At 39.2% G+C, this 15,965-nt stretch overlaps 2 protein-coding genes across 3 annotated transcripts; one reads left to right on the top strand and one right to left on the bottom strand.

The window, feature by feature from the left end:
- The first annotated feature begins 1,317 nt into the window (after positions 1 to 1,317).
- On the top strand, positions 1,318 to 8,364 carry LOC311092873 (kelch-like protein 10). Its single transcript, XM_084129880.1, has 5 exons — positions 1,318 to 1,457; positions 1,780 to 2,199; positions 3,482 to 3,537; positions 7,490 to 7,583; positions 7,982 to 8,364. The coding sequence occupies exons 2-5, from the start codon at positions 1,795 to 1,797 to the stop codon at positions 8,231 to 8,233; spliced, it is 807 nt and encodes a 268-aa protein (XP_083986006.1). The 5' UTR covers positions 1,318 to 1,457; positions 1,780 to 1,794; the 3' UTR covers positions 8,234 to 8,364.
- Positions 8,365 to 10,404: 2,040 nt separating this feature from the next.
- On the bottom strand, positions 10,405 to 15,196 carry ola1 (Obg-like ATPase 1). 2 transcript variants are annotated; one of them, XM_084129879.1, is made up of 11 exons: positions 15,072 to 15,196; positions 14,339 to 14,439; positions 13,624 to 13,767; positions 13,394 to 13,521; positions 13,012 to 13,187; positions 12,819 to 12,899; positions 12,106 to 12,203; positions 11,290 to 11,430; positions 11,004 to 11,100; positions 10,806 to 10,928; positions 10,405 to 10,727 (listed from the first exon to the last, which is right to left on the bottom strand). In XM_084129879.1, exons 2-11 carry the CDS (start codon positions 14,437 to 14,439, stop codon positions 10,626 to 10,628), a joined length of 1,191 nt encoding a protein of 396 aa, XP_083986005.1. In that variant the 5' UTR covers positions 15,072 to 15,196; the 3' UTR covers positions 10,405 to 10,625. The 2 variants fall into 2 exon arrangements, with proteins under 2 accessions (XP_083986005.1, XP_083986004.1); XM_084129878.1 differs by having other exon boundaries at positions 14,527 to 15,177.
- Between the last annotated feature and the right edge of the window lie 769 nt (positions 15,197 to 15,965).

Genomic DNA, 15,965 nt, shown 5'->3' with positions numbered 1-15,965 from the left:
TATTTTGTAATTTGTATTTTGCAGGTGTGGATAAAATAAAATGTAGTTTGTAACAAAATATTTTGAGGGAGTGTATTTAGAGTATTTCAAATACTTAAATACTTAAGAAAAATCACTATATGCTTATCACCATAGTAAACGATTTTGCCATATTTTCGGTCTGATGTTGGCAATGGCAATGTCCAGGTTAGATGCACGAAAATCACGTGACACCCTGTAGACCGGGCCCCCTCCAAGAAGTGAATGAGTTTTGAACACAGGAGAAGAAGTGTGCTTCTGCCAAAGGTAAAACAGAGATTTTTGTCTTGTTTTTCATTACAAATATCTCTCAAATATTATAAAAAACTCTTAAAGGGTTGGTTTGTAGTAAAATCAACCTAGGGTCCTTTGCACCATGACCTCGAGCCAAACACCCCCCAGAAGCCTTTTTTCCCTTGGTCGAACATTATTAAAGTTAGAGCTTATTTAGAGATATCAGCCGAATGGCTTAATGCAGGCATAATGGAACCCAGATTGTATCTCGTAAATTACCCCACTAATAATGCCCGAGAATGGTACCAAACTTCTACAGTAGTACAAATAGGTTCTGTACTCATAAAACGAGGCATTGGAAAGTTTGTAAGTACATCAGGAGTTTATTTAAGTAACACTTACCTGATGGCTTATGCTACCGCTAACCCGGACGTCAAGGTCACTTCCGTGATTTGGGAAAAGCACGTAAAAGGCCTGGCAGAAAGCGATGCATAAGGATGTAGTGTAACGGCGAATTATTTTTTTCCGAAGTGTTGACAACTTAGTGTTAACTAATAATTGTTGCAAACTGGTACTACCAACAAAATATTAGTGCATTCCTGTAACTGGGCGTCGTTACACTACATCCTTATGCATCGCTTTCTGCCAAAAAAATAACTATTATTCTGTTACAACATGTTATTGTCTGGGGTCCCTGGAGACCCCAAAGACCACGAGTGTCACTCCAAATGAAGACCATCAGGTGGTTAAACACACAGGGACGCACGTACAGCAGCACACAAGCATGCCAAATATTTAAAATTAAAGGATTACAATGTAAAAGATTATTATTGTGTACATAAAGATATGGTGGAATCCAGCTTGTCCCGTAGATCAGTGGTTCCCAAACCTGTCCTGGAGGACCACCAACACTGCACGTTTTCTTTGTCTCCCTAATCAAACACACCCGATTCAACTCATCAGCTCATTAACCCATGTGATAATGAGCTGATGAGTTGAATCAGGTGTGTTTGATTAGGGAGACAAAGAAAACTTGCAGTGTTGGTGGTCCTCCAGGACAGGTTTGGGAACCACTGCCGTAGATGATCTGCTTGCGCACGAGCAGTTTCGTTTGCGCTCTGGAGATGGCTTCGGTCTTTCCACTATCAAATTCCGTCATGTAAATAGCGAATCTGCCATGGCGCGAGCGCAACTGGCATTTAAAGGTAATGGGAGATGAGACTCTGATTGGTTTAACGCACGTAAATCCCGAAACACACCCATTAAGAGAATAGAGACAACCCTTTTAGACCATGCGCCTGGCACGCCAACCATTTTTCCTGTCGTTAAACCAGCAAAAGTGGATTCGGACACGCCCTAAGTGAACCTGCGCCCTGCGCTTTAGACCTTGTGCTTGGATCGCTAAAATAGGACCCTTAATGTCTTCAGTCATTTTGGAAATGCTTTTTCGTTGTTGAACACCATATAACTGCTTAGTAATAGTCTTGCAACAGTCTCTGAAAGTCTAAACTCTCCCTTGTGCTTCAGGTTCGATTGGGGTTGATGTCATCAGACTACTTCATCAATAATGTAAAGTGCAATGCACTAGTGATGGAGAATGAAGCCTGCATGCCTGTTATCATCAATGCAATGAAGACTTTGATTGACCTGAACATGAATGAACCCACCAACTCAGAACTCATGCGTCAACTGACGCGTCCACGTATGCCCTCATCGATCTTATTGGCCATCGGAGGACGGAGTTGCGGTGGTGCCACCAATGAGATTGAGGCATATGATGCGAAGGCAGACTGCTGGGTCAGTGTGACTCAAGAGGATGAGCATCTCAGAGCCTCTCATGCTACAGCAGTCCTGGATGAGTTTGTCTACTGTATTGGTGGTTTTGACTATGTGGAGTATTTCAACAGCGTGAGGAAATTCAATCTTATCACTCAGACTTGGCATGAGGTGAGTAATGTTGTAAGTCAACATGCAACTTTAATTTAGCTTCCTTCACAAAACAGTATTGTGGTACCGGATTATACTTTGATATGGACCATAGTGCTGGTAAAATTACATTACATGGTAAAACCATGATACATTTTTGTTTGTGTTTGTTGTAAAGTTTTCTTTGATCGAAGCAAGAACCAGGAGACAGTCGGGATCGCGTTCAACAGAAGTTATTCTTTATTGAGAACTCCGCTGTACGCGGCTGTAGAAACTTCCAACATGATCTGACTGAGGGAACTTTACATGGTATCTTATAGGCCATTCAGTGGGCTGTCCTTAAAGGTGCTGAACTTACACACAGCCTTAGAGATGACTACTGAATCTAATCATTTAAAGACAATAGAGGCAATTACCCCCAACTGAGATAATGGTACCCCCAAATTGTATAAACAACACATGGTCACGAGAACCAAGACTAGGTAAACATTCACACATAGTTCAACTCTTAGTAGAAAGATCAAAGACTAACAAAACCCCTTCAAAGGAAACTGTTAAATCTAATCAGTAAATGGATGCCCTCATGTTCACCTTGAATGCCCAATACAGTATAGTTCACCTTAGTTTTTTATGTGATGTTATGTAGGGAAATAGGATCAGCAGATCTAAAAACATATTCTTAAATTTTAATCCTTCATGTTCCAGCAATTGTTGTAGCTTAATAATATAATATAACATAATATATTACACCAGAGTTACCATCATTAATGTGTCAAAAAAATACCATTGAGAAAAATAATAATAGTAATACCATTGTATTTATTTGCAACTGATAGGACAGAACCAATGAGATGGTGTATTGATGTGTGTTCGCACACTGATGTATTTGGTGTGTTGTAGGTGGCCCCCATGTATGAACGCCGATGCTTTGTTAGTGTTGTTGTTCTGGACGGGCTCATTTATGCCATAGGTGGTTTTAATGGACGCCAATGGCTTAAAACAGTAGAGCGCTACAATCCAAACATCAATTAGTGGACAATGATGCCACCCATGAATGAACGAAGGTGTAACACCAGCGCCACCTCACTGCAGGGCAGGGTAAGAGCACTTACCCATGATTCCACACTCTTCTGCTGGAGACTCTTAATGTCTGTAAAGCATGAAGGAAAAGTGAAATTGAGATATGGCATGGAAATAGTTTAAATGTGAAAAGGAATATCATAAAATGTACTGTGTTTTAAACTGCTTTTCAGATCAGTCTGTGATGACTGTGCACAATGCATGTTATGTTTGTGTTTGTCAGATTTATATCTGTGGTGGTTCTACTGGGATCAAGTGTCTCTTCTCTGCTGAGAGCTTTGTTGAAAACTTTTTCTTCGTCGAAGCAAGAGACCAGGAGACGTTGGGGATCACGTTCAAACAAAGTTATTCTTTATTGAGGACTTCGCGTTGACGCGGCTGCAGTTCTTCCCAAATCAGTCTGACTAACATACTTCACATGGTTTCTTTATACATTTACAAGGAGGTGGGACTTTTGGAGGTGGAGACAAGTCAAACAAAGCAGAGGGATGATTCTTGATTCAATCAAGAATAAGCATAACACTATCATTCAAATGATCCAATCAGCCTGATAGCATCACCCATACCTTCACATGATAATAGTTTACCTTGGAGTCATGTCACTGTTCAGGAGGTGTATACAGATACAAAGGTTAATGTCCGATGACTGGGTTGCTTGACTTAATCTTCTTTGAACTGTCAACTCACATGAACATAAATTAAACTGTCATCATCTATGCCTCACATGAATATAAATTAAACATATTCTTAAATTTGGATCCTTCAGTCCCCCGTTTGAGAGTTCTTAAAAAAACTCTCACAAAATACAAATTTAAACACATAAAGTTAATTCTTGTAACTGGTGTAAGTTACAGGCACATCGCATATGTTCATTCTTGTAACTTGTGTAAGTTACAGGCACATATAACTTGCTCTGTGTTGTTCATCTGTAATTGCATGTTGACACAGAAACAAACATGCATTTAGGGTCCGTGAAATCTTACGGGTGTGCTGGACGTGAGTCATTTGTTGGTTGACACACTTGATACTAACAGGTTTCCGAACCATGAAAAGTTATCTTCAGTCATATTAACCAGGTGCAGCACTCAGATAATGGTGCAGGCTTGTTAGTCTTGATCATATCGATGGATGACTGAAGGTTTTGTATTTCTGCGTTGTGTATTTTTTTTTTCTTTTTTTTTCTTTTGTGATTGGCTCGTTCAGCAGTGGGTGTAGTTGTCTTCTTGAGGTTGTGGCTTCATATGCAGGTGAGACGTCGTTGCATATGGATTTTTGGAACAGCCATCAAGTGTTTATCTGCACAGAGGAAGAAAGAAAACAAAAGACGACAGAACAGTATTTGTCCAAACACTAGGGTTGTAGCAGTATTTGTTTAAACACTAGGGTTGTAGCGTCTGCTGCGGTTGTTTCATTCTTTCCCTATTTCTTAATTTATTTGACACCTATGGACCAGTGAGGTAAGGATGGACTAAATGGGGAAAGGCCTATGAGGTTGTCTTCACCCTGGCTTGGCCCCCGAACGCCTGTTGCGTCAGTTCTTTCCAGGGCCCTCACTGAACCGTGTCCTTTTCTGTCCCTGTGTTGTGTACAGTGTGTGAGAAAATTGGCACATTTTCATTCTCCAGTGAAACATCAGTCTTAATAAACATCATTAACAGAGGATGGTTGTCTGACTGCAATATTTTATGGCATAACATTTAAGGCTGTGGGTCTTATTTAATGTCCCCCAAACAAAAGCTGAGACAGTCACTTTCCTTTTGTTCTATTAAACAAAAATAAGTCTTTCATCGTTGTTGTAAGTTACTGGGGAGATTAAGCAATCACAGCCCAAATGGTTAGCACCTCAAAAAGCTTACCCACGAGTCCATTGACGAGGGGAGGGGTTGCTTCAAAGTAGCAAACAAATGTAGTAAAATCTGCATAACATTGTTAACTTGTCTTAAGTTATTTTTGTTTTTTCTACATTCTTTTCCAAAATGTCCATGCTTGCCACAGTAAGAACAACTGGCTTCTCTAGGACTTTTGCGTTTCTTTGGTTTCTCTGAGTTGACCTTAACAGAAACTGCTGCAATTTTTACTCTCTCTTTGACATCAGAGTCTCTTTCCCAAATAGCTAAACTTTCTAGGTTACTTCTGAGAGTTCTTTTAGCCCACGTAATATCTAGGAATGGCAAGGCTGTTCTGTACTCAGCTACAAGACCATCTGCCCAAATTCGGATTAGAGCTCCTTTGTCAGCTAACACACTTTCGGAATCATCCACTATTCCACTGTACACTGCAGCTACCTGACAGAACCTCTCAGTATATTCACTCACAGTTTCTTCTTTCTCTTGTACACAGCTAGTAACTCTTGACCAATTGATTTTCGGTCCTAAGATATTCTTTAGGATTTTCAAAACACCTTCTCTCAAATCGCCTTTACTGACAGGTTGCAGTTCGGAAGTAACAGCAGACTCAAAATTGTGGAATTCAGATTCAGTTAGAATTTGTGACATCAGCTGTGTAACTTCCGGCAACGACATGTCGTAAAGATGCATTTTACTGAACAATGCTCTCCTAAACTCAGAAAAATTTCTTTGCACTGATGGCAAACTTTCAGCAATTCTCTCAATATCTTTCGGACGTAAAGATGTTTTGACTGCTTGTGGCTGCAATATGGGGGTTGCAAATGGAACTGTATCAACACCTTTTCCCTGAGGCTTTTGTCTAGCTACGCACACTTCAACTGCATTTACATCTGCATTGACATTGTCCTCTATACTATCAAAAGACTGTAAATCAGGATAGCTTTCATCTGACTGTTGGTCTTCTAAATCACATTTGGTTGAGGCTTTGTTATGGCCCACCTTTGTTTTGAGACAGGACATGTGAGTCTGCAATTGTTTGTTCTGATCGTTTAAAGTAGCAATACGCTGCGCTTGTTCTTGTGCAATGGATAAGCTAAATTCTCGGTGACAACAGATGATGCCTTTCAGATTTTTCTTCCTGATACATGCACTCAACACTTTCTTGCAATCTTCAATTGACCACACTTTCTCTGGATCAATGCCAAATTTCTTTGTTAAATTCAATCTGACTGGCTCAGTCACGATGGAGTCCATGTGCTCTGATAACAAAGACTTGAATTCACTATCTGACCAAAAAGGTGTAATCTGTCTAGTACTTTTCCTGAACATTTTGTGAATTTCTGTTACCACAAACAAACACTAAAAAAAAACTTCTCTCTACTGTCTTGCAAACAGAGGGTACAATCTTATTAGCACAAGAGGCTAAATCTAATTCTAAAGCTAATTCTCTAGCTTACAGATAGGTCTTCTCTAGCAAGAGCATACACACAATATTAACATGTAACTGTTAATCTTCCCTGTCAACACAGAGGGTAAATTTCATCTCTAAAAGAAAACTTTTTAGAGGCTTATCTTTAGTTAACCAAACTCTATAGCTGTTTGTTAACTACTTCTCTGAACGGCGCAGAGGAAAACATTTGCACTGGTCTGCATTGGTTCTTTTAATGGAGTGAAACTCACCGAGTCTTTCATTTGTAGAGAAAGATTCCGTCTGGAAAAATTCAGTCTTTGAGATCTTTTTGGAGCTTGAAGTTTTCAATCTGGATTCAGAAGATTCAGTCTGGAACTCAGTCAGCTTGGTTGAGATCTTTGAGCTTGAAGTTTTCAAGGTTCCGTCTGGAAAGTTCATTCTTTGTTGAGTTTCAGTTTCTCCATCCGGGTCACGGCACCAAATTGTTGAAAACTTTTTCTTCGTCGAAGCAAGAGACCAGGAGACGTTGGGGATCACGTTCAAACAAAGTTATTCTTTATTGAGGACTTCGCGTTGACGCGGCTGCAGTTCTTCCCAAATCAGTCTGACTAACATACTTCACATGGTTTCTTTATACATTTACAAGGAGGTGGGACTTTTGGAGGTGGAGACAAGTCAAACAAAGCAGAGGGATGATTCTTGATTCAATCAAGAATAAGCATAACACTATCATTCAAATGATCCAATCAGCCTGATAGCATCACCCATACCTTCACATGATAATAGTTTACCTTGGAGTCATGTCACTGTTCAGGAGGTGTATACAGATACAAAGGTTAATGTCCGATGACTGGGTTGCTTGACTTAATCTTCTTTGAACTGTCAACTCACATGAACATAAATTAAACTGTCATCATCTATGCCTCACATGAATATAAATTAAACATATTCTTAAATTTGGATCCTTCAGCTTCAACCCTGAAACAAACCAGTGGACTCTCATCTCTCCCATGAGTAGCCGCCGCAGTGGTGTTGGTGTGATCGCTTATGCAGATCTAGTGTATGCTGTGAGTATTAAACACGCATATCAGTTTTATAGTTTTAATTAGCTATGATAACCATGATACAAATACAGAAATATGGAACAATCACAGTTTCAAAATATTTCAACATTTGCGATTGTATTTGGATGCTAAACTATTCTTTATTATAGGCTTTGTACTTAACTCGCGTTTCAATATCGACGGAAAAAATCATCCAGCATGTCGAGTTTCATGCAATTTCAAGCATGCTAAGAGTCGAAACGAAAACCGCTGCTCCGTTTCTCCATCGTCTGTTCATACGTAAATTGCGCAAGCTTATTTTGTCCATTTGATCGAAAGATCTGAAAAGCCCATACATTTACCCGCCCATATAGATGTATGCAAGAAGTGCATATTACTAAAAGTGTGAAGATGATTAACAGCCCAGGGATTGTGGCGGCCCCAGTAACCCAGGAGATGTGATGGCCCTCAGGAGCCTCAAGGTGGAGGAGGAGGAGAGTCCCCTGGAAGCAGTCAGGACTTTACTCAAACGGTGCAATCAGCAGCATGTAAGGAACAACTTAAGAAATCACAATAGGAGATTTGTGGCTTTTAGATCAAATATTGATGACTCGGGTTTGCACAGAATTTTAGAACGAGATTGTATCCTCTCTCTTAAGCTGTGTTCACACTGACAAAGCGACAAAATCGCATTCGTTTCAATGGAGAGCTGGTGATTTCCAGCCGCACGAGTGACAGTAACCATGGGCGACAGGATGTAGACGTGTCCAGTGACGTGACAAAGTTGAAATGTTTAAGTTTATGCAAATGAAGAACAACTTTCAAGAGTGACAACCTATAGGAGTGAATTCAGTGGAGTACACGTGATCCATTACTACATTTTAGCGGTCAGCAACTTTCCTATAATTTGATATGTCTCTGTGTACATATGGTGGTACACACCTTGCTGACTCTGAGCCTGAATGGTTTCGTGAACCAGGAATTAATTTTAAAAGCATCTAAATAGTTTATACCACAGACATAAGCAATCTGGTATTCCAGTCTGTGCTGTAAACTAAAGGATATTTTTACGATAGAAGTTCACTGATGCGTCCTGCCCTAAAGGCTTCACCAGCTTTTTGTGTAGTTTCGTACCAGCATTTTTTAAGGTCAAAATGCGTACCTGCTATGCTAAATGCTTACAGGTTGGCAGGTCTGAGAAAGTCACAAAATTCTGAATTCAAATATTAAATAAATCAAATAAAATAACTTGATTGAATCAACTTGGAAATCGCACATGCTCATATTGCGATTGATTCACAGCCATAATACATTTTCTTTAGATAATTATTATTAACTGTTTTGAATGCCAACAATGTGTGTATACATTTTTTTTATTGTAAAAATTGACTTTCATTGTTTCCAAAGGTTTTTTTTTCATAAAATGTAGGTAATAATTGCAATGGGAATTCATTTTTTTCAGACAAATGCAAAACTTTTAACAGTGGAAATTATTTTTGAGGGGTCAATTACTGCATTTATCTTTTTAACCTCATACAGTATTGCAAACTTTTCATGTGTCTCTTTCAGATGATGCTACAGTATATTGTCCCAAACTACAGAAACTCCTTAGGGTTCTTGACCCTGATTGTAAAGCCTAATGTGATTGGTCGTAGTGAGAACGTGCTACAATTGGTCCGCTCAATGTGGCCGTTATCTGATTGGCTTGAGTAAACGGTGGTGCTAGAAGTGTTTCAAAATCCACAGACGCATGAGGGGATTTACAAATGCACAAGCAATTCACAAATGTGTGCAGCAATTTACAAATGCACAGAAAGCGGTTCACAAATAAATGCCAGGCAAAGTTGTGTTTGTGACATAAAACACATTTGTAAATATATATTTTTTTTATTTGCAAATCTCATTTTATGTATAGTGAGTTTTAGAATTTTTTTGTGAATCTCTTTACATTTGTTTGTGAATCTCAATCTATTTATTTGGAATAATTCAACAATTCTAACCCCATACACCCCGCCCTACCCAACAGAAACACGCCTCCCCTCATTGCTCTGCCACCAGGATAACGAACACGCTCTGCACCAGGCAACCACTTGTCCCGTTACTATAGCTAATATTACTGGATAATACGCTGGAAAGCTTTTCCATTATTAACGCGGGTTCTAGCTCTTGCCTGGTCGTAACATTTATTTTTCCAATTATATTTCTCTGACCTCTTCCTCGTTGGTAATATCTCAGCCATCACTCTTTCTACAAATGTCCCGCTTGCTCATCTCTCTCCTCCCTCACCATTGCTGATTGGCTACAAGTGTTGTGGCGGTCAGTCCGATCCAAGTGGTGCCCACTGCAGAGCCAAATGACATCCAGCTCCGCCTCTCTTGACATCTTGGATTGAGCTTGACCTAGTCCAGCTCCACCTGTGGATCTAATGGGTGGAGGGATAGAGTTATGGGTAGGGTTTTAGTTGGACCTTCTAGCTCCACCAATTACACCCAAATTACACCTAGAGAGGGGGAGTTAGATTTTATGCTCGCTCCACCCATGGCTGTGCAGTGAGCAGCCTCTTGTCCCATCCACTTTGCGCACACAGAACAGTACATCTAGCAAATATTTATAAAACTTCAACAGCACAAAAATCAAGCAGCACATAAATGCTAAAAATTGATAAAATGATTTTTTCCTCCCAGATGGTTTCTGTATTGCTAATATATTTGCTTAAGTTAATCTCTATAAATGTGTTGTTTCACAGCAGCTTAATACTATAAATCCCATCTGACATCAATGCAGCACATACACAATCAATATAAATGTATGAGATGATTAGGAAAGTACCTTGAACAGAAAACACTTTGGTCTGAGGAAGTGTTTTATTAGAATAAACTGCTGTGTGACATGCAGCTTTTGTAAGCAGACCAGCCTTTACATTTATTTCAGCCATCAGCCAAAATAATAAAATAAAAAATAAACCACTAAGGTGTGATTGTGTTTTAAATGTTCCGAAGCCATAAATGAAGAGACGCAGCAGGTGCCACAGATGGTACGTTCCAACCACCTGGCATAAGGATGACTTCACTTCTTCTTGGGTTGATTAGGTGTGTTGAATTTGAAGAAGATGATGTCACCATCTTCCACAATATAGTTCCGTCCCTGTTGTCTGTATTTCCCTGCAGCCTGCAAGTATTCGACACATTTTCAGTTTTCAACCTTTAAAAATCTATGCTATTTTCAATTATCTTTTTAAGATCTTACCTTAGCAGCGTTTTCACTGCCTTCCTCCTTAAAGTCTGTAAATTTCATGACTTCAGCCATAATGAAGCCTTTCTCAAAGTCTGTGTGGATCTTTCCAGCTGCTTGTGGGGCCTTGGTGCCTTTCTGTAAGGTGTTTCAGAGGAGCATCAGAAATATATCCCATGTAAAAATGTGTCTGTGAACATGTGCTTTGCTCACCCTGATGGTCCATGCACGGACTTCGTCAGGTCCCGCTGTGAAGAAGTACTCCAGCTGCAAGGCCGCATACCCACTCTTGATGATCTTAGTCAGAATACTGAAACAAAAAAACAAAAAATTCACAACGTGAAAAACTTCAAGGGAAGAATTATGATATCACTACTGAGATTAAGCATGACCAAAAATATGATTTGACATTAGAGCATCAGTTTAGTACTGTTGAAAATGCTTTTTGCATGTGAAAAAATATGAAGTTTCTTAAATTGAGCAAAGAGCAAATCCTGACCTCTGCGTTTTGTTTTCCTCACAATATTTCTGTTTCTCTTCATCAGTCATATCCTGATATTTGCACTCAAGTCCCCCACTGAACGGGATGACCAGCGCACCTGGATCATGAGCATCAACCCACTCCTTGATCTTCACCAACCTACAAAAGAAAAGATAGCAAATGTTTTACATCAGGGCTCCCAAACTCAGAGAGAGAGAGAGAGAGAGAGAGAGAGAGAGAGAGAGAGAGAGAGAGAGGAATTTCACTGGAAAAAGAAGGGTAATGATCAGGCAAGAGCTTTGAGACCTGCGTTAATATTAGAGAGACCCAAGTGGGAAGGCTTGAAAACGTACGCCGAGGTCGAGTTGTTTCTGCTCCATACGTGAGTAACATTGGTTTTGCCATGTTTCACAGAACCGAGATATGCTGTAATGTTAATTATAGTAACAGGACAGTTTTGAGTGTCATTGTTTGTCTGGAGCTGGTGTGATGCTGGTAAACTACAAACTGTTGCTTGCATATGTGTACTGTATGTTCATTTTTTGTTCCTCCCTGACGTTCCTTTGTTATCGTCACTTTAGTTATGATAAAGAGACCATGTATTGTATGTTCATGCATTTTGGGGGCGGAGCAATGAAGGTGTGTTTGTTTGGATTGATTTAAAATATATCAACAGTGTTTTTCAGAATTTGTTTACTGCACCTTTAACACTTGAAGAAGGATTGGCACGCTGGCCAGTAGATTGAGACCTGTTTCACATGGTCCAAATGATGTGTAATACCAGCACTGAAAGGATTCACTAACAGAAGATAAACAGCCAACATGTCATCTCACCATTTATTCTTTTTCCTGATGTAATCTTTCTCTGAGAGGTTTACCAAGTAGATCATTGGCTTGGATGTCAGGAACAGATACTTATTCAAGACCTCAATCTGAAAAACAACAACAAAAAACAGTTAGAGTATAAACAAAACTTAATCTGAGCAAGTTCAGGCAGAGGCAAAAAAATATATTTTTGTAGGCCAACCCAGAAGGTAATATCACCCTTGTTCCCTCTATAAAAAGCCAATAGGATTTTTCCATTGCAGAAAATAAGTTTTGTGACAAACAAGAGTTTATGATTCTTTAACGTTAAATTAATTTTAGGCCCTTAATACAATCGCCAGAAGTAAAAAGATAGGCAATGAACTACACCACATGACTTTAACGTCCTCACCACTAAGATTCCAACAACTCTTTAAATCTTTATTTAAAATGTACAAGTTTGAAAGCTCAAGTTGAAATAGATTGCACAAGTATAAACATAAGTGGACTGGTGAGTAGATGAGTTTTCCTGTTTGTGATATGAGTGGGTTATAACTGATGTATTTTATGTCTTAGAATAAAACATAAAAGTATCTTGAGCTTGTGTTAATCCCAGACCCTATTTCAGACATTTAACCAAAAATCCATTAGAAGGGCAAAAATGCTAACTCATTTCCAGGTTTTAGGACTCATTCCTGCATCTCTGTTTTAGATTAAAAATAATGACAAAAAAAGATTTTAACCTCTTTGTCGTTCCAGTCAAGGTAATAACGGACATGTTTCTTTTCATCAACCACCCAGGACTTTATTTTACACATGATGTCCTGCAAGCAAAGAAAATGTCAGTGCATGTCTCGGCAGGCTTTCTGTTAAAGTAGGAAGCATGTTTTATTTCTGCAGTGGTCAGATGCATACCGGGATCTATAGTTCACTCACATATTCAGGTTTGAGTTTTTTGTCTCCACCCCTGACAGAGGTTTTCTCCAGCTTATCTATGATTGGCCCAATCATCTCTTCATCCTTTAACCTCAGCTCCTCATGAATGATCTCGATATCCCTAACTGGGTCAACACACCCCTCAACATGGATAATATCTTCATCCTCAAAAGCTCCTACAAAAAACAGTTACATATACATATCATTTGTTTGATTGTATTTCATCTCTTATTATCAACATGTTTAGGGTTTTATCTGACACATATTGTTGAATTATGTCTCTCACTCACAGTGTCACACATTTATTTGCAACTACATGGTAACTTACAGATAAAGATTTTCATAAAATACAGTTTGAAGTTTGAAATGGCAATCTACTCACGTGTCATGTGAAAGATGGAATCACAGGCACTGATGTTGGAGAGGAAGGCGTTACCCAAACCCTGGCCTGCATGGGCCCCTTTTACTAAGCCAGCAATATCCACCACATTCAGAAATGCTGGAACCTTACTGGAGGGAAAGGTGAAAGAGAAATTAAGATCATGTCACTGATGTCTAGGAGCAGAATGTGCTGATAATTGTATTATGCAGATGCAGACATGCAGTGAGCACCTGACTGGTTTATGGTACTGGCAGAGGAAGTCATAGCGCTCATCTGGAATGGGCACACGGCTCTCGTTTGGGTCGATGGTGCAAAAGGGAAAATTCTCAGCCGCTGCCTGACTCTTTGTCAGAACATTGAAGAACGTTGACTTTCTGAAACACAAGCAAATTAACTGAGATAAAAAACGAGGACATGGATCACTGACATTTTGCTATGCATAACAAATGAACAAGTATATACACAGAGACCAAAGCTGCGTCCGAAAACCTGTCTAGTATGTACTACATTTGGTTTAAAACTTAATTCTCCACTGTTTAAAAAGTATTTTCTATTATGAAATTTGGTAGTATGAATGAAATCTGGATGTAGAACATCTGCCATGTTGTCACTGTCACATGACTGCATTGCGTCACTGCCATTCACAACTCCTCTGCCATGGCTTCATGGGACTGAATCTCACCGGAAATAGTAGGTCATCCAGGTACTTTTTGTAAACAAAAAGAGGACATACTACTATTTTGGCATACTGTTTTTCGCATCCTATATAGTATGAAAGTAGGCATATTCGGACACAGCGCCAATTTGTTTCCATTCAAAAACCACTGCCCATCCTGTGACAGGATTATGTCATTTTCATAATGGACCAAGATCATGAGTCACCATCCTAATAATAAAATAGCACACATGCATAAAGCCAAAATGACAGCTGGAAGAGACACGTACCCTACATTTGGTAACCCAACAATTCCAATTTTCAAGGAAGTCCCAAAACGTCCAATCAGGGGTTGTTGTTTTGGTCCATCACCACCCTTCTTTGGAGGCATCTGTGGAGAAAAACAATCATACCCACTTTCACATTAATGCATTACATAATTAACTGAGAAACACAACCTGTCACGCAGCTACCACACCTTTTTAGGAGCCATGGTAAAATGTTATCAGTAATCTCTTGCAATATTACGAATGGAGTATATTTTGCATAATTAAGATGCAGTAGAAGCCACGCCACGTGTAACTTCCTCGCCTGGCTAACTGCAGAAACTAGTTGCCTTTCCACGACAGTTAAACTAATGGCAGCATGTTCCCAAAATAGCCCCAGCATTGAGTGTAAACTGACCGGCCCGATTCACTGTAAGAGAGGCTAAATATATGCCACTCCCTGGACCAGAGAAGACATATCATATCATATCACTGCTTATAAATCCCTGCATCCCAGCTAAGTGACAGCCGGGTTAGAAGAGGAAGGGGTTCTTCATCGCTCGCTAGAAAGCAAACAGAGACACACGTGTGCATCCGCAGCATCAATACCCCTATCCCCAATTCATTACTATGTGTAGCAAGTTAGCATGCCGGTCATACGAAGGGGACAACATGCAATGAAAACAGACCATTTACACAAAAAATACCACGTTTTAGCGATCTATATATAAATATATAAAGCCTGCGCTTATATCACCTTGATATCACACTATTTCTGTAAGCAGATGGAGAATTTCGCTGTGCTCAAATGAACACACGCTGCTCCACACTTCGGCTGACGAAACGCAAAGAATGTGCATACCGGAAGAGTCCTGAATCCTCACATTGTGATTGGTCGAAACCAGTTACGATATAATGACGTTAGTGTATGACGTATGCAACATTTTGTTTCATAAAAAAAACAAGATTAGGGAAATTTAATTTACGATGTTGCACACATTTTACCGTGCTAAGCACTTTCTACCCAAGTTGAACCACTTTTTTTGTTTGTTTGTTTATTGCAACCAGAAACTGTACCTCATGTTTTCTGGCATTGTCAATATACAAAAGAGGTTATGGAGTTAGAAACTTATTTATAGTTACTATTACAGGGAGTACAAACAAAACTGTTAAAACTGCTTTAAAAAATAGATTTAAGATTTACTATTATTTATTATTATTATTTTGTATTTATTTTATATGCTTTTTTTTTCAACCATGTTGGGTTTCCATGTTTTATGGGGACATTTCATATACACATGTTTTATATACAATACAAACTGTATATTGTATTCCCTAACCCTAAACCAACCCATCACAGAAAACCTTCGGCATTTTTACATAAAACAAAAAAAAAAACATAATTTAGTATGATTTATGATCTATTTACCTCATGGAGACCAAAAACATTTCCCCACAAGGTAAAAAATTACTGGTATTACTATCTCCGTGGAGACATTTGTTCCTCATATCATAGGGTTTACCAGGACCACCCCCCCCACCACACACACACACAGGGTTTTCATGTTTTACGTGGACTTTGCATAGTCATAATGATTTTTATACTGCACAAACTGGATATTCTATCCCTTAACCCCAAACCTACCCATCA

This window comes from Abramis brama, assembly GCF_963993115.1.
Source record: "Abramis brama genome assembly, chromosome: 11".
NCBI lineage: Eukaryota > Metazoa > Chordata > Actinopteri > Cypriniformes > Leuciscidae > Abramis > Abramis brama.
The sequence above is the reverse complement of the archived record's forward strand: the minus strand, read 5'-3'. Positions and strand labels throughout refer to the sequence as shown.

What these genes read in the sequence shown, in the direction of transcription:
- LOC311092873 (XM_084129880.1), top strand. Translation starts at nt 1,795, where the DNA reads ATGTCATCAGACTACTTCATCAATAATGTAAAGTGCAATGCACTAGTG. An exon ending in TCACTCAGACTTGGCATGAG is followed by an intron (nt 2,200 to 3,481) that starts GTGAGTAATGTT and finishes TGTGTTTGTCAG; the next exon opens with ATTTATATCTGTGGTGGTTC. An exon ending in ATGCAGATCTAGTGTATGCT is followed by an intron (nt 7,584 to 7,981) that starts GTGAGTATTAAA and finishes GATGATTAACAG; the next exon opens with CCCAGGGATTGTGGCGGCCC.
- ola1 (XM_084129878.1), bottom strand. An exon ending in GTTGGGTTACCAAATGTAGG is followed by an intron (nt 13,768 to 14,338) that starts GTACGTGTCTCT and finishes CTTGTGTTTCAG; the next exon opens with AAAGTCAACGTTCTTCAATG. An exon ending in CAGTACCATAAACCAGTCAG is followed by an intron (nt 13,522 to 13,623) that starts GTGCTCACTGCA and finishes CTTTCCCTCCAG; the next exon opens with TAAGGTTCCAGCATTTCTGA.